This window comes from Alexandromys fortis, unplaced genomic scaffold (genome assembly GCF_014885135.2).
Source record: "Alexandromys fortis isolate MF-2015 unplaced genomic scaffold, M_Fortis_MF-2015_v1.1 scaffold_197, whole genome shotgun sequence".
Lineage (NCBI taxonomy): Eukaryota > Metazoa > Chordata > Mammalia > Rodentia > Cricetidae > Alexandromys > Alexandromys fortis.
The window spans coordinates 271,560-288,716 of record NW_026068072.1 but is presented as its reverse complement, the minus strand read 5'-3'; the positions used below and the strand labels follow the sequence as shown (position 1 = coordinate 288,716).

The 17,157-nt window shown below is 51.6% G+C and overlaps 1 protein-coding gene across 3 annotated transcripts; it reads left to right on the top strand.

The window, feature by feature from the left end:
• Nucleotides 1–828: 828 nt before the first annotated feature.
• On the top strand, nucleotides 829–15,983 carry Tchp (trichoplein keratin filament binding). Of its 3 annotated transcripts, none has more exons than XM_050121153.1 (13): nucleotides 829–934; nucleotides 1,599–1,786; nucleotides 2,100–2,310; nucleotides 3,621–3,677; nucleotides 6,053–6,121; nucleotides 7,559–7,732; nucleotides 8,374–8,486; nucleotides 8,622–8,688; nucleotides 9,630–9,802; nucleotides 10,949–11,030; nucleotides 12,358–12,543; nucleotides 13,328–13,471; nucleotides 14,289–15,983. In XM_050121153.1, exons 2-13 carry the CDS (start codon nucleotides 1,599–1,601, stop codon nucleotides 14,319–14,321), a joined length of 1,497 nt encoding a protein of 498 aa, XP_049977110.1. In that variant the 5' UTR covers nucleotides 829–934; the 3' UTR covers nucleotides 14,322–15,983. The 3 variants fall into 3 exon arrangements, with proteins under 3 accessions (XP_049977110.1, XP_049977108.1, XP_049977109.1); XM_050121151.1 differs by having other exon boundaries at nucleotides 830–998; XM_050121152.1 differs by having other exon boundaries at nucleotides 830–1,045.
• Nucleotides 15,984–17,157: the final 1,174 nt, after the last annotated feature.

Below are 17,157 nucleotides of genomic sequence, written 5' to 3'. Positions count from 1 at the left end.
GAAAATGAAAGAAAAAAGAATGAATGATGAATATTTGTCTGTATTCTTACATTGTTTTGGGGGTGCTGGGTGCTGGGGATTGAACTCAGACCTTTGAGCATGCTCAGCATACACAATCCCCGTGTTCCCCAGTTGTGTTTTTTCTTTTTAATGGGATAGTTAGTGCACACATATGTTCAATCAGGTGCATTACAGTTATTAAAATCTTTGTATCCACCTCTACACTACAACAACAATTTACCGGTGACTTGTAATTATGGAGACCGTCGGTTCTTGGCCTCCGTTGTCTATGGGGCATCCCCCAGGAGCATTGGAAATCATTTATTTTTTTCACTCTGGGCAGCTCCCTGGATGATTTTGATGTTCCTTCCTTCACTTCCAACCGTCACTTCCCCTACTTCCTGACTCTGGGTTATGACTTGTCTTTTTATTTTATTTTATTTTACTTTATTTTTTAAAAGAAAACACTATCTTTTTTTCATTTTACATACTAATACCCAAACTAGTTTTGCCCTGTAGTCAGATTGATGAGTATCTTAAATGTCACCATAGAACCTTCATCCAGCAACTGATGGAAGCAGAGGCAGAGACCCGCAAAGACTTTGGCTGAGCTCCCAAAGTCCAGCTGAAGAGTGGGAGGAGTGAGAATATGAGCAAAGAGGTCAAGACCACGATGGGGACACCCACTGAAACAGTTTACAGACTGGTCTTGGCCGGTCCCTTTTCCCTACTTCAGGGACTAGCAACACTTGCGGTCGATTTCCCTCCCACCACGAGGGGGCGCCAGAATAAAACCCCTCACTACTTCCTTTTCCAGGCGAGCGGCGGTGTCGCGCTACAAGTACTTTGGCCTTCGCGGCGCTCCGTGGTCCGGGCAACCGACCGGGAAACGGCTGGCGTCGCTGCCCCGGGCACCGCGGGACTCTCGAGTCCGGTGAGCGCGTGCTCGAGTTTAGGCTGGCGACTCTTCGCAAACTCAAGAGAAGCACGAGTCAGAGGTTAGGCTGGGCCGAGGGGCAGGACGAGGCGTCCTCTATCGTCGCAGGTTAGAGGGGTCCGGGGGACCGACCTGACTCGGGTGCCGCGCGGGACCTGTAAAAAGTTGTATGTCAGGTGCTTGGCACATAGAGATCCTTACATCATTGTCTCTGGTTATTTTTGTTGTTTTTGAACTCCTGGACTCAAGCTATGGCTTCCTGCGTCGGCCTCTAAAGTACTTGGAACTGCGGGGGCATGCCCCCGAGACCTGCTTGCCCCCTGTAATTTTATGCAGAATGTAAAAATCCTCAGTTGCCACCCCAGCCTTGTCAGGACAATTCTTGTGTCTGTAACGTCCCTGACAATGGCTGGTCCAGGTTTATTTAAATTGATAATTTGCAGCCCTAGTGGCGCATCATTAAAACATGCTGGCATGGGCCTCGTTCTAAAGTTTCGGTCATCCAGTTGTTCTAGGGTGGGAATGTGGGTCTTAAAGTTGTTCAGAAGGTGCAGCCAAAGGTCGAGCGCCCCTCATAAAAGAGAGGAGACTGTTCAAGTATTCAAGTGAGGGTTCCTGGGTTTGCAGCTGGCTCAGTTTCTGCCCACTGATGCCCCTTCAGATGGCGCTCCCCACGCTGCCCTCTTATTGGTCCAGCCGGAGACCCCAGGATCAGAATGTAGCTCGCCAGCGAGAGCAGAAGGCCCAGCTTCGCCAGCAGTGGGAACAGAACAGCCGTTATTTCAGGACTTCGGATTTCCGCAGCTCCAAACAGGCGCAATGGAGCTCCGAGACCTCCTACCAGCGGAGGCAAGTATCCGTGTGTCCTGCTTGCTGGTTCCTACCGCTAGCTGCTCAGGGGATGTGGCCTCAGGACCTAGGGACTGTGGCTTATGACAGCATGAGTAATCCATGTGGCGATGCTATTCTAGCTGGAAAATGGGGTGTATGGGAGAAAATAGCCAGAGAGATAGCGTGCATTTTGAAAAATAAAATGTATGTAGAGCAGTCGTTTTCTCTGTAGGTGTTTGTGTTTAAATCCACACCCCTCCCCAGTTTATGTAGAAATGCTTATGAAACTGTGGCCTGAGTGTGGCTGATGAACAGTGGGCTCCTTACCTAGCATGCACGCCTACCAGCGTGAGAAGATGAAGGAGGAGAAGAGGATGAGTCTGGAGGCCCGGCGGGAGAGACTCCGGCGGCTTGTGCTAGAGGAGCAGGACCTGCTGGCCGCTGAGCTGGAAGGGCTGAGTTTGAGCATGAGCCTGCGGGAACAGAGAATCCGGGAACAGCACAGGGATCTGAAGTCAGCCCGGGAAGAGCGAAGGAAACTGGTACCTAGCCTTGGTTAGAGTGAGAGTGTCCACGGTGTGAGCGGATGGTTGCATCTATGGGGTTATTCTTGGGAGCCTTGGTCAGATGAGATGACCAGGTGACTCTCAAGGCCATGGGAAAAGCACTCTTTAGAGAGAAAAGGTTTATTTGGACTCATGGTTTTAGAGGGTGTCAAGTCATCATTTTGGGGAAGGCATGGAGTCCATGCCCTCTGGTGCTCACATCATGTTGATTCAGGAAGCAGAGGACACTTTGGAAGGAGGGTTTAGTCTATAACCTTCGAAGACATGCCACCAGCTAGTTCCTCACCCCTTAAAGGTACCCCAGCTTCTCTGAATAGTGCCACATGCTGGGGAGCTATTGTTTTTGCTGTTAGTTTTGTTGTTTTGAACTAAGTCCATGCAGTCCTGGTTTGCCTGGAACATTCTTTGTAGACCATCCTGGCCTCAAAGTCACACTTCTTCACGCCAGGATCAAAGGTGAATAACCTACCTGGCTGGGAACAAGCATCTAAAATGTGAAGCCTGGGGAATAGATTCAGCCATTAAAGATTTGTACGAGGTGGGGAGGGTAGCCATGTCTTGTTGGCACTTCAGCATGTAGTTAGGTGTTTCAACAATGATTGTCTCACAACAGACAAAGAATCAGCAGTTGTCGAGCCTACGGGCTTGGATATCTTTGCACATCTGGTCTGGTGCTGAAATCTAGGAGGATTTTTCTTCCTTCCTTCCTTCCTTCCTTCCTTCCTTCCTTCCTTCCTTCCTTCCTTCCTTCCTTCCTTCCTTCCTTCCTTGCCTGATTAATTTATGGTTTTCTGTTTGTAAGAAGTTGGAGTTAATACCAACCATAGTAACCTGAGCTTGCCAGCAAGAGGGCAGACAAAAGGCCAGCACCCCCACTTCAGTGCCTTCAAGGGGAGTGTTTGGTCTGTGGTAGCTCCTTTCTCGGCCTTATAAGTCATTGCGAGTGATTCTTCCTTCCTCTGCTCAGTTCTGTGGTCCCACAGAAGTCTGGGAACATTATTTTATCTCAAGTGGCTATGGTAACTAGTGTCTGTGTGTTTCAACTTGCTATGTATTTGGAGACTCCCAGAAGGGACCAAGTCATACCATCAGATCTTAACTCTTGGTCCATTCTGCTCTGATGTCCTGTTCCCAGACTTGTGCGTGTAAGGAAAGCAGACTTAAGTGGCTGATTGTTGACATTGCTGGATGGAGAAGGTCATGGCCTCAGCTGACTTCTTTTGTCTTTGTGTAAGTGCATGGATTTGAACAGCGATGTCAGGTGTCCTTCTGTGTTTTCTCGATAGATTGCTGAACAACTTTTATATGATCACTGGAAAAAGAACAACCCCAGGCTTCGAGAGGTGAGAATGAAGAGCCTTGCGTTGCTTTGCCCAGGTGGGGATAGTGTGCTTTCAGATTTTTTTGTTTATTTTGTTTTGTTTTGTTTGGTTTGGTTTTGGTTTTTTGAGACAGGGTTTCTCTGTATTAGCCCTGGCTATTCTAGATCTCACTCTGTAGACCAGGCTGGCCTCAAACTCACAGAGATCCGCCTCCACCTACCTCTGCCTCCCGAGTGCTGGGATTAAAGGTGTGTGCCACTGCACTGGCTTTTGTTTGGCTTTGAATCTGGATTTGTGCTGGGTTGATACAGAGGAAGAAAGATCACCAGGCAGACGGTATGGTCGGACAGCACTGAGCAGAGGCCGTGAACTCTGCTGCACACATTGCCATTGGGATATGATCTTTGACCCCAGAACTCTTCCCAATAGGCTGCAGAAACATGGGCAGGTGGGCTCAGGCCGTCTCTAAGAGCAGCTTCTGAAGGAGAGGAGTGTACAAGGATGCTGTCTTTAGTTCTGTAGTAAAGAGTGAAGAAAGGGGCTTCTGGGTGGAGGTGGCTGGAAGAACTGGCCTGTGGTGCAAGAACAGAGCCAGGAAGCTGGAAAGGGCCAAGTGGGACTGTGGTACCCAACAGTAGGAGTCCTGAAGTGATGAAGCTGGTTAAGTAGATGGGGCCAGACCTTGAGCAGTATTGTCTGAACTCCTTCAGAGGCACTGGACCACTTTAGCAGTGTGCAGGGCCAGAGCTGCATCCTGGGGCACCCCTGCACAGCTGCATCCTGGGGCACCCCTGCACAGCTGCATCCTGGGGCACCCCTGCACAGCTGCATCCTGGGGCACCCCTGCACAGCTGCGTCCTGGGGCACTCCTGCACAGTTGCGTCCTGGGGCACCCCTGCACAGATGCGTCCTGGGGCACCCCTGCACAGTTGCATCCTGGGGCAGCTCTGCACAGCTGCATCCTAGGGTACTCTTTTTGGCAGCATTGTTGGAGTTAGCTGGGCCTGTGTGTGTGTGTGTGTGTGTGTGTGCGCGCGCGCGCTGCTGTTGGGCTCCTAAGGTGGAGGCCCAGACTAGAGACAGGAGTCTGAGACCTGGGGACAGAGAGAGAATGTCTTGGTTTGGATCACTGAGCAGAGACTGGCTGGAGGATGTTAAGCCTGTTGCTGATAATGTTTATACATTTCAGCAGTGTTTGGTTCTGTCATCTTATGTGCCTTCTTATGTCTTGAATTGCCAGTAGCCATTTCCAGGTGAGATGGGCTCGGCAGGGAAGGTGTTTGCTGCCAAACCTGGTGACCTGAGTCTCATCCCAGGAACAACAGGATAAAGGAGCGAACCTGCTCCCACAGGTTGTCCTCTGACCTACACACACACACACACATACACACACGCATATGTATATGCACACTAAATAAAAAATGTAAAAAATACTAAAAAATAAGAAAGCTGAGTGGGATGGTTCCCCCTTTTTTTTGTTTTTGTTTTGAGACAGGGTCTTACTATGTAGCCCTGGCTAGCCTGGAACTTCTTATGTAGAGCAAGCTGGCCTCGAACACACAGATCCTCTGCCTCCTAAGTGCTGGCCTCGAACACACAGATCCTCTGCCTCCTAAGTGCTGGGCTTAAAGGCTCTCGCCACCATCCACCAGGCTCTGGTTCACTCCTTTAATCTCAGCACTGAGGAGGAGGCAGAGGAAGGCAGGTCTGTGAGTTCAAGGCCAGCCTGATCTAAGCTACTACTTTGTTAGGGACGTTTTGGTGACCCGAGCTCAGGGCTGGCTCTGCTCCATTGAGCTGTCTCCTGGGCTCCTTTGAAATTGCAGTTCCTGAGAAATGTGTCCTGCTCACCCGGGGCTCTGGTTGTAAACTGGGCTTAGAAGCAGCTGGTCCTTAGGGTTCCTACCTGCTGAGTGTGCAGATTGGTTTTGTCGTTGATGATTTTATGGGTTACTGTGTGTGTGAGGGGCACAAGTGTGCCCTGGTGACTGTGGAGGTCATTTCTCTCCTCCCACCTCGCTGAGGCAGCGTTTGTCTTCTTTCTGCCACTCAGCCGAGCACTCTGAGCTTGAGGCAGTTCTCTCGCTTCCACCTCCCCCTTACCACAGAGATGTGAGGAGCACACACACACACACATGTGCCCCCTTACCACAGAGATGTGAGGAGCACACACACACACACATGTGCCCCCTCATCCTGCGTTTCACATAGTCAGGTTTGCAGGGTTCTTTTACACTTGAGTGTCTCACTGGCCCTCACTCAGACTGTTCTCCTTAGGGTCGCCTTTCACTTGAAGCTCAGAGTCACGGTCAGGTTCCAGCAGACGGCACAGACAACTGCAAGTCACCTCAGTCTCACACAAGCCCACAGGGAAATTAATACTCTCTCTTTCTTAGGTTGAGTTGGACCTTCACAAGAAGCACGTGATAAATTCTTGGGCAACACAGAAAGAAGAAAAAAAACAGGTGTGTGATGTGTGACCCTTCCGTGCTGTGCTGTGGCTTCCTCCCGACCTCTCACTGGGTCTTGTTTCTATGCTTTTGTCTAGATGAGCAGCAAGCGCCTGCCCCAATGCTTGCTGCATATGCAGCCTGAATATTTGCTTTGTGTGTGCCCACATGCATATTCATGGATGTGTCTGTGTGTACAGGTGTGTGCATGCCTGTGTAGATGAGTATGCAGGTGGGTGTGTATGTAGGTGTGTGCATGTGCATGTGTGGGTGTGTATGCAGGTGTGTGCATGCATGTGTGTAGGCATGTATGCAGGTATATGCATGCATGTGGGTGTGTTTGCAGGTGTGTGTATGTGCATGTGTGGGTGTGTATGCAGGTGTGTGCATGCATGTGTGTGTAGGCATGTATGCAGGTATATGCATGCATGTGTGGGTGTGTTTGCAGGTGTGTGAATATGCATGTGTGGGTGTGTATACAGATGTGTGCCTGCACACATGTGTGTGTGTGTGCAGGTTTGTGCATGTGGCAGTCAGTGGAGAACCTCAGGTGATGGTCCCCAGGAACCAGCCACCTTTTTTGAGATAAGGTCTTTCAGTGTTCTGTAGCTTTCCCAGTAGACTACCGAGGACCTACAGGGACTCACCAGTTTCCACTTCCCTGGGACTGAGACTATAAGCATGTGCCACTTTGACCAGCTTTTCTTTTTTTGTTCATTTGTTTTTTTGAGATAAGGTTTCTCTGTAGTTTTGGAGTCTGTCCTGGAACTTGCTCTGTAGACCAGACTGGCCTCGAACTCACAGAGATCCACCTGCCTCTGCCTCCCGAATGCTGGGATTAAAGGCGTGTGCCACCACCACCCGGCTTTGACCAACTTTTTTTAATTAAAATCTTTTGAAAAGTTATTCTTCAGTGTATGGGCATTTTGCCTGTTGTGTCTGGTGCCTGTGGAGGCCAGAATAGGGTGTTGGATCCCCTGGAACTGGAGTTACAGACTGCGTGAGCTTCCATGTAGGTTCTGGGAATTGAAGCCATCTCTCCAGCGCCAAGATTCTAATTCTTACTTACTTTTTCTTTTTTTACAATGTGTTTGAGTGTGTACCATATGTGTAATGGTATCTGAGAGGCCAGGTGAGGACATCAGATCACCGGGAGGTGGAGCTCCTGGTGACTGTGGGAGCCTGATGTGGGTGCTGGGAACTGAACTCTGTTCGTCCTCTGGAAGAGCAGAGGAGCCCTTAACTGTGGAGCCATCTCTCTGGCCACAGCATCATATACCTACATCCCAGGCAAGCAACCCTGGCTTATCGCAGCTCCTCTGGGGGTGAGTCCACAGCATGTGTGGATCAGTGGGGTTCCAGACTGAGCTTACCTGGGTCCTCCAGCAGCTGGAGGGCAGCTGGGAGCTGAGTCTCTGCTGGCTGCATGTTGATAGTGTTGCCCTCTGGTAGCAAGAAGCTGCTGAGGAGCAGGAGATGAAGCGGTTTGAAAATGAGTATGAAGCAGCTCGCAGGGAAGCCATGGAACGGATGAAAGCAGAGGAGGAGAGGAGGCAGCTGGAGGGGAAGCTGCAGGCTGAAGCATTGCGTCAGCAGATGGAGGAGCTGAAGCAGAAGGAGATGGAGGTGAGGGGAGCCGCCCAGGCCCGAGTGGGATGGACACGTTTAAAAGCCGTTCTGAGATGGCAGCAGGGGTGGGGTTCTGTGCACGGTCCCCACTCTAGAGCTGGATGCTCTCCTCTCGTGTGTGCTTCGCGGCTCTGCTGTGACCCTCCATGGCGCGCCCAGACTTTGGGACATTAACAGCCTAGAGGCACACCTGTCCACTGGACTGGGGTTTTCCAGTGGCGCATGCTCTAGCACACTGTTTCCTGGTAGCAGGTCTGGGTCTCAGGATGGGAGCCATCAGGGATTCTGGTCTAGAAGGCTGTCTTTGACAACACTGGTTTCCTGAGTCTGCTGTTCAGACAGAGGGAGGCCTCACCTCTTTGGTCTCTGTTTCCCTTTCCTTAGCCCCGGTGTTTTAGTAACTAGAGATTGCCATCACTAATTCTAGATCCTAGAGACAGGGCCTGAGCAAGGCTGCTGTGTCCGCTGAGGAAACAGAAGTTAGAGTAAGTGTGAACCAGTATACAGAGTCTCTCGGACTGGGCCAGGCTTGTAGGGTAATTTAGTTAAGGTGGGACTCGGAATTCCACGGAGGGGAACCAGAGATGGTGATGACCCGTGATAATCCATCTTCCTTGGGTTTACTATTGTAACCACAGGCAACCAAGCTGAAGAAGGAGCAAGAGAACCTGCTGAAGCAACACTGGGAGCTGCAGAGGCTGGAGGAAGACAGAAGGCAGATGGCGGCCCTCCGGTGCAAGGCTGAGTTGGGGTGTGTGGGAAGCCTGGGCTCTTCCCGGAGGGTGGGTCTCTTGCCTTTTCAGACTTCCATGCAGTCTCCCCAGAACCGGAGGAGGTGTGGCCTGGTGGTCATGCAGGACTGAAGCTGCTTGATTCCCACCTCTAGGCGCTTCTTGAGACATCAGTACAACACACAGCTCCATAGGCGGACCCAGCAGATCCAGGAGGAGCTGGTGAGTGAACCGACACCCTGGCAGCCTTCATCCTTTGGAAACTGTTTCACTGCTCAGGACCTGAGCGCATCCTCGGGAGAATTAAAGCACAGATGGGCCATCTCACTGGCCTGGTCCTTAGGTGTTCTTAGAGGGAGAACCGCGGGCGTGGGAGGCAATGCAGATGTTAATTGGCTTAACCAGCAGTCATTTCACAGTGTGGACACATGGAACAAAGTGCCTGATTCTGGCTCAGCGAGGCGCCGAGCGAGGGTCTTGCCCATCTCCAGAGCTGGCTGTTCTGTTCGTTCACACCCATAGAGAGGTGGTTCCTCTGGGGTTCAAGTCCCAGTGTCCTTTCAGCTGCCTTGCTTAGCACAGTTGTTTTAGCGAACACTGGTTAGGCTTCTTATTGGTAGCTGATCCTGTCATGTACTTGAAAGAGCTTGTGGGTGAGCACACTCAGATCTCCTGGCTGTCTGCCTCCTCCGGTCAGACCGTTAGCTCTGGTGCCACTATTCTGCCCCCACCCCTGAATTCCCCTCACCTTTTTATTCTAGTGTTGAGTTATGTAGACTTCCTGCCAGTGGGCATTTGGTTTCTGGTTTTCCCATTTCCAGTAGAGCTGCTGTTAGCAGTTGTGCATGTATTTGTGTCCATGCACTGCTGTACCCTCTTCAAAAAACTGAGGCCAAATGGCGTTCTAAAATGTGTTCTGCATGTCCAGAGGCATGTGCCTATGGTGGCACAGGTGGTAGGTGTCACCTTAGTGGGAAGCTTCTGGGCCAGTGCAGTTCCTGAAGCCGACCTCGTGGTTACCAGAAGCAATCCAGCTCCTTCCCTTCTGTCCTGAGAGTGCATCAAGCCCTGCATGGCTGCATCTGTGGGACATTCAGAAGGGGCTGAGCACAGCACAGAACTCACTTGGCCCCACCATCCGTGGGTCACACCCCTTCCTCCAGGAGGCAGATGGGCGGATCCTGCAGGCACTCCTGGAGAAGGAAGACGAGCTGCAGCGTGTCCAACTGGCCCGGCGGGAACAGGCCCTGGCCGACGCAGCCTGGATGAAGCAGGTCATCGAGGAGCAACTGCAGCTGGAGAAAGCTCGGGAGGCAGAGCTGCAGCTACTGCTGAGGTGAGGGGCAGCTGCTGGCCTCTGCTGGCCTCTGTGAGATGCCCTCAGGTCACTGGGTGACCACTTGTGTTCTCACACATCTCCCCGTGTAGCGCTGTCATCCCCAGGGAACATGTCTTTGCTAGTAGATGATGTTGTTCAGGGTGGAAGCCACTATGGCTCAGAGTAGTGAGGTGCTTATCTAAAGTCTCAAAACCACTTGAGGAGATTGCTTCTGCATAGACGTGTTTATGCTTCTAAGGTCTGTAACATCAGCCTGGATCCTGATGAAGACAGCCCCACCATGTTACCTTGGCTGCTCTCCATGGGGCGCAGGACTGGGACTCTGGCCTATGTGCCTAGCTTTGGGACCTAAAAGTCTACCTCACAGATGGAAATAGCCAAATAACAGGCAATATGCATGGATATCTGTTGTAGGGGTTTCTGTCCTTCCCGGTTTCTGCAGTTATTAAGTCCCAGAGAAATCACACAGAGGTCTACATTAGTTATAAACTGATTGGCCCATCAGCTCAGGCTTCTTATTAACTCTTATAACTTACATTAGCCCATTATTCTTGTCTATGCTAGCCACGTGGCTCGGTACCTTATTCAGTGAGGCAGTCACTTCTTACTTCTTCTGTGGCTGGGTTGGGACTGCAGAGGAATGGGCTTTCTTCTTCCTAGAATTCTCCTGTTCTCATTGCCCGCCTCTACTTCCTATCTGGCCACTAGCCAATCAGCATTTATTTAAAATATAATGACAGAATACAGACCATTGTCCCACACCAGATATCCAGATAGTGTTACTGGCCCTGAGATTTAGCCAAGTGGTGGGTACACAGCCCTTGGAGACCCCAGGAGGTTGCTAGCTGCTGCCAGGTGCCCCAGTAGCCATTCTCGGAGGGTAGTGTTTGGGCTTGGGCACAGAGAGTGTCTTCCCCCTCCTGTCTCTGGTCCTATGGTTTTATTTACCTCAGTGCTAAATGGCTGTGGTACTTTTTTTTTAATTAAGGAGATGAAGTATTAAATGGTGACCTAAACTACCACGGAAGTGTTGTTCTTGGTGTGGGTGTGTTTGCCTGCAGCTGAGCAGCGGTGTGAGCTGTCATCCGTTCCTGCCTTTGTTGGTGGTGTAGAACTTCTGTTGTTCCTTCTGTGTCTGTCTAGGGAGGAGGCCAAGGAGATGTGGGAAAAGAGAGAAGCAGAGTGGGCTCGTGAGCAAAGTGCACGGGACAGACTGATGAATGAGGTAATTCCGCCCGAGGGACTTGGACAGCTATTGGTCCCCACTGACCAACTCTGCTCTAGTCATCTTAAGTAGCATCTAAGTCTCTGTGTAGGCAATGCTCAGACGTAGAGCAAGAACAAGTGGGCTATCCTTAGAGCCCTCTTCTGTCTCCTGTGGCTCGCACATGGCTTCTTAACTCCATGGGTCGTTCCCACAGTGCAGTTTGAGTTCATGCATTTTCACCAGCACACCTCTCAGCATGCATCAGCCAACACCGCGCAGCTGCAGCTGCAGCCCTTCCTCCCTCCTTGGGTGGATATTCTCTGAGGCACTTGCTGGGCACCTTCATGCAGGAGTCCATGTTCCCTGGGGCCAGCAAGCAGCAGTGTGCGAGGCGTGCAGGGAACCTGGCTGGGAGCCTTTGTTGGTCCTGCCCTGATGCTGCGCTGAAGTGGGCTGGAACTCTGAGTTCCGTGTGCTCGGTGTGTCGCGTGTGTACCCTGTGGCTCCCGGTCTTCCTCACTGCAGTTTTCCCTGGTTGTGGCCACAGTATGTGCCCCCTCTTGGACAGTGCAGGTGTCAGGTATGTCTTGTGGCTTCTTGGTTCCTGGACCGGGGCTGCTACATCCCACTACTCTGGGGCAAGGTCCAGGTTCCAAACAGTAGCAGGCGTTTGCTACTTGTAGCCGCAGAGGATGGCATGGCTGCACCTGTCGGCTGGGCTTGCCCCTAGTGGCCGGAGGCTCCTGTACCTGTGGAGAGGGCCCCCAGTGTCCCCCTTCACACTGCTGTGTCCTGCACCGGGTTGCTGTCTTGGCTAGGGTTTCTATTGCTATGGTAAAAATGCATGACTTAAACCAGTTTGGACAAAAAAGGGTTATTGAGGTTTAAACCTCTTGGGTCACAGTGCATCACGGAGGGCAGTCAGAGAGGATCCTGGGGCAGGAGCTGATGCGGAGGCCATGGAGGGTGCTGCTTACTGGCTTGTTCCTCCTGACTGGCAGTCCTGTACAGTTTAGGACCATCTGCCCAGGGGTCGCAACACCCACAGTGGTACTTCATATTCTTAAACCAGGAAATGCCCTGCTGACTGGCCAGTAGGCCAACCTTGTGGCGGCATTTTCTCGACTGATACTCCTCTTCCCAGATGACTCTAGCTTCTGGAGAGTTGGAAACAAACAAAAGTAACCAGGATAGTTGGGATGTCTGGGAAAGAGCAGGGGCCCACATCGGGCCTGTGGCTCAGGTCTGCTGCCTGTGTGTGAAGACGAGGCTGGATTGCAGATGCGGCTGCAGCCAGTGTGAAGCTTGGACCGGTGTCTTCACCTGAAATCCAAACCTTGGCCAGGTTCTGATGGGGAGGCAGCAGCAGATACAAGAAAAGATGGAGCAGAACCGGCGGGCACAAGAAGAGACCCTAAAACACAGGGAAAAACTCATCCAGAGTCTGGAGGAGGCAAGGCAGTCAGCTCAGCGTGCAAAGGAGGAGAGGGAAGAGCTGAAGTCAGCCAGGAAGCAAGAGCTGGAAGCCCAGGTGGGTGCTGAGGGTGAGGGCAGTCTCCGCAGGTCAGGACGGGGGCGGGGGGGGGGGGGGGGGGGGGGCGGGCAGCAGGGCCCCACAGGGTTCTCAGGACACTGCAGGACAGAGCTTGAAGTTCCGTGACTCAGTTCTTTGCTCACTCACATCCAAATCCCTTTTGGTGTCTATAGCAGCCCTGGCATTTTAAAAGACTTATGTGTAGCCGGGCGGTGGTGGACACCTTTAATCCCAGCACTTGGGAGGCAGAGGCAGGCGGATCTCTGTGAGTTTGAGACCAGCCTGGTCTACAAGAGCTAGTTCCAGGACAGGCTCCAAAACCACAGAGAAACCCTGTCTCGAAAAAAGAAAAAAAAAAGACTTGTGTGTTTGAATGTGGGTTTGTGTACTTGTGTGATTGCCCAAGGAGGCCAGTAGAAGGCACCAGATCTCTTGAAGCTAAAGTCACAGGCAGGTGAGAGCCACTCACCTGAGCTTGCTAGGAAGTGAACTCGGCTCATCTGTAAGGACAGTCTGTTCTAACTGCTGAGCCGTGTCTCTGTGGCACAGCCTCTATTCTGGTTCCCTAGTCTCTGTGGGGACCATGCTGATGTCACAGTTACTTTCCCCGTTGCTTTCCAAACACATGGCTGCATACAGAGTTTTCCCAAGGTCCACAGCACCGGCTCCATGGCCTCAGGTGCCCATCCTGACTGCTGGCACTTGCCATCTGCCTCCTTGCTCAGAGGCAGGGCTCTACCCCATGGGCCTTGTCTGTAGTGACTCTGTTCTTGGTGTCCAGGTCGCAGAGCACCAGCTCCAGGCTTGGGAAGCAGCACAGCAGGCGGAGGAGGAAGAGGAGGAGGTCAGGAGGGCGGAACAGTTCTCCGATGCTCTGCTACAACAGGAGGCCAAGACCATGGCTGAGGAGGGCTACCGGCCCAAGGTAGGCGCCCGTCAGGTGACTGGCCACCACAGCCCCATCCTGGGCTCTCCTGTCCCTCCCTTGTGTCTGTCTTCCCACTGCTTATAGACTCAGTACAAAGGCCATTCCTTGACTGGGCCTCAAATGGTCCAAGTGGTTTTGCTCTGGTTCCTGCTGCTTCCTCCTTTGCAAAGACAGAGGGCCTGATCGCTGGTCTTGTACCTGTCCACCCTGTTGGAGAAAGCATGATCTAGAAGAATGATGGCCATAGCTGATGAGAGGTGACAACAGGACCAGGTCCCAGTTGCCCAGTGAAGCCAGGAGACTGAGACACCAACTTAGCTGCCTCCCCTTTCCCTCTGCTTCCTCTCTTTCTATGCATTTTATATGTTGTTCCCGAGTGACTTGTGTGAGCCCTGAGCAGGGCACCTCGGAGGCAGCTGTGCCTGTTGTGAGGGACCTGCTGACCAGGTTCTCTGGAGCCAATGGAGGGACTAGGCCACCTAGCCTCTGGCGTTCTGAGGGGTGTGCGCTGCAGAGGAAGAGGGCTGACTGCTTCCCTGCCAGAGAAGGAGTGGCTGGGGTGGAGTAAGACTCTTCTGTTTGCTGTAGGACTTGAGTTCCTCCAGCAGAGGGCTCCGAGCACAGGGAGGAGCATTTCCAGCCGGCCAGGGCCAGGGCCAGGGCTTCACAGGGCAGGAGTGCCTCACTTGTGGCTCACAGTCAGGGCTTTCTCAGCCAGAAGTGAAAGCTCAGTCATGTGCTCGTAATAGAGCAAAAGGTCAGTTCCCAGAGTTGCAGACTGTTGATCTGATAAATTGTATGCTTTCTTTTTCAGCCTTATGGACACCCCAAAATTGCCTGGGACTGATGTTAAGCACACGGAAGCATGCCAACTTGATAGAAAGCTCCAGACATTTGTACAGTGCTTGTTCTGGCCAGGGCTTGGTGCTGCTGGGTAGTTTGGCCAGGCCTGTTCAGCACATCGTGGTTCAGCTAGACGTCAAGCTGCCTTAGCTGTGCAGTACCTGCAAGCACCCTCCCCTGCTCTCCTCACCCAGACAGGTCTTACAGACAGACTCATGTTTACAGTGCTGTTCAGAGGTTGGATAGTGCTTTTTAAATAGATTTTAGAGCTACTAAGAACAAGTGGTATTCCCAGGACGGGATGTGTAGGTTTCCCTTGTCACGCCTAAACATGTCAGCGCTAGGGAGGACCAGCCAGAGAGAGGAGGGAGCCTGTCAGGCTTTAAAGTTGCCGTTTAATAGGTTGTTTTGTTGAAGGGAGGCTTGGAGGTCTGGGTGCAGTTATTTCAGTTATTAGTTGTGGAGCCCCAAAGGATCATGTGTGTTTGTAGAGCCTGGCAGCCTGGGTGTCAGGAAAAAATGGTGACTAAGAAGCTCCTTGTTCTGGAAGTGCTGTGAGAATTCCCGTGGGGCTGGGGTGTGGAAAGCTTCCCTGGCAGCCTAGGGTCCTCAGTCCAGCCCCAGCCCCAGTTCCAGCAGAAAGAAACGAACCCCACAGAGCATTAGAACATATGCCACCCCGAAAAGAGTCCTCAAGGTCACCTGGTGGGCGAGCCTAGTAAAGGCAGGGGCGACACTATGTCCTCCAGAGTCTAGGGAAGGCCTGTGTGTAGCCCTGTGGGAATTATGTGCCCAGAGGAGCCTGTGACCCTGGAGAACCACAGATCAGCCCATCCCTTGCTGCTGGACCCATGTGCAGTTCCCAACTCACTTCTGCAGACAAGCTGTGATCTTGGAAGCATCGGTGGTATCTTTATGACTTGTACTTTTCCATGCCCTTCCTCTGGGATTCAGTTTTTATTATTGTATTCAAGATTCCATACCTCAGTACACTCTAGCTGATTATAGGGCATTGTCTATGGTTACAGAAACAGCCCAGGTCCGAGGGCTGCGTGGCTTTCCTCCCTCCCACTGTGCAACCCCGTCCTGTCTCCTCATTTCTCACTGTGGTTCTCGGATGTGGCCCCTGAGCAACATTTTCATTAGGCACTTGTCAGTTACCTGCCTTTCCAAATGCTCCCTAATTGTGAACTAAAGCACAGGCTGTCACCGCTGTAGGAGGGTGCTCAGGAGGCCAGTGCAGACAGCTGCTGTAGGAGGGTGCTCAGGAGGCCAGTGCAGACAGCCGCATCACAGGTCTTCCCCCTGGTCACATTTCATAGGTTCCATTCACTTTTCTTGTGAAAGTGATATTCTCGCCCTTTATTTTTTTGTTTTTGAGACATCGTTTTTCTGTGTAGCCTTGGCTGTCCTGGAACTTAACTTTATATAGATCAGGCTGGCCTCGAACTCACAGAGATCTGCCTCTGCTTCTGAAGTCATGGGATTACAGGAGTGCGCCACTATGCCTGGCTTTTCCCTCATATTTCTATGGGAACCACAGAATATCACTAATGGTTGTCTACTGCTCCAGGCTAGACCCCAAGTGGCCAGACACTGCACAAGGGTGATTGAAGGTTTATCGGACAAACATTGTTTTTACTAGCATTAAAATAATGTCCCACTAGTTCTCTATGTTGTTGTATAATCATTTGTTTGTGCACGCATGCATACATGTATATGTATATACACACGTACTTTTGTGTGATGGTGTGCAGGTGGGGTTAGAGGACACCTGTGTGCAGTCACCTCTCTCCTACCCTTTATGAAGGTCCCGGGATTCAACTGGGGCCATCAGGCTTGTGTGGCAAGTGCCTTTAACTGCTGAGCTGCCTCGCTGGCCCCTGTTTTTAAATGTTTTAAACATTTCCCCTACAAATGGAGTTGAGCTGCTTTTTCTGAATTCAGAGCTGTCTTGTGTTTGCTGACAGCTCATGCCTCTAACTGCCAGTGTGTTTGTAGGTGTGTGCAGTCACACCGAGGGCAGCAGCATCCTGTGAGAAGTGTGAGACTTAATCATTGTGCAGATGGACTTCTGCAAGCCAACACTGGCCCCTAGTACAATCCTCCACGCCTGTTACTGACATGTCATTGTGTAGCAAGCACATGGCCCTGTTTGACTTAAAATGGGGCAAGATTCCTTCAGTAGGTTCCTCTCCCATTCTGTAGTAGAGATGGGTTGCAGCCACTGTGGCCACGGAGGGATGGGTACTATACAGCCTGTCCTCCGTGCTGCTCCCAGCCGTAGCTCCCTAGGGAAGAACCCTGGCAGGACTCAGACAGTGGGGTTAGCCACAGACACATGGACAGCAGTGCGTGAGACAGACCATGGTGCCACAGGAAGGCGACACAGCCATCCTCTTTGTTTTCTTTTGGTGTATTGAGACCAGGTTTCTGTGTAGTCTTGGATGTCCTGGAACTCTGTAGACAGAGAGCCACCTGCCTCTGCCTCACCTGTTTGGGATTAAAGGTGTGTAGGGTGTGACACCACTGCCTGGCCACAGCCTCGTTTATGGACAGAAAGTTTTCCTGCCATCTAGGTTTTAGGTAGCTTTCAGTTCATGACATAAGCATCACTTGCAGGCCTATTGTGATGCTTTTGAAAAACACTGGCCCTTACAGTTCTCCATGGCTTGGAGTTCAGCCATGTGGAGTCTGACATCATTGTCTTTCAGGAAGGGGACATTATTTTTATGATCACCGGGACACAGTCACATGCTTCTCTGAACACTAGCTACAGCTCTTTTGTTTTCAGTCCACATAGCTGAGCACACAGATATACTGTTTTTGGAGACAGGGCT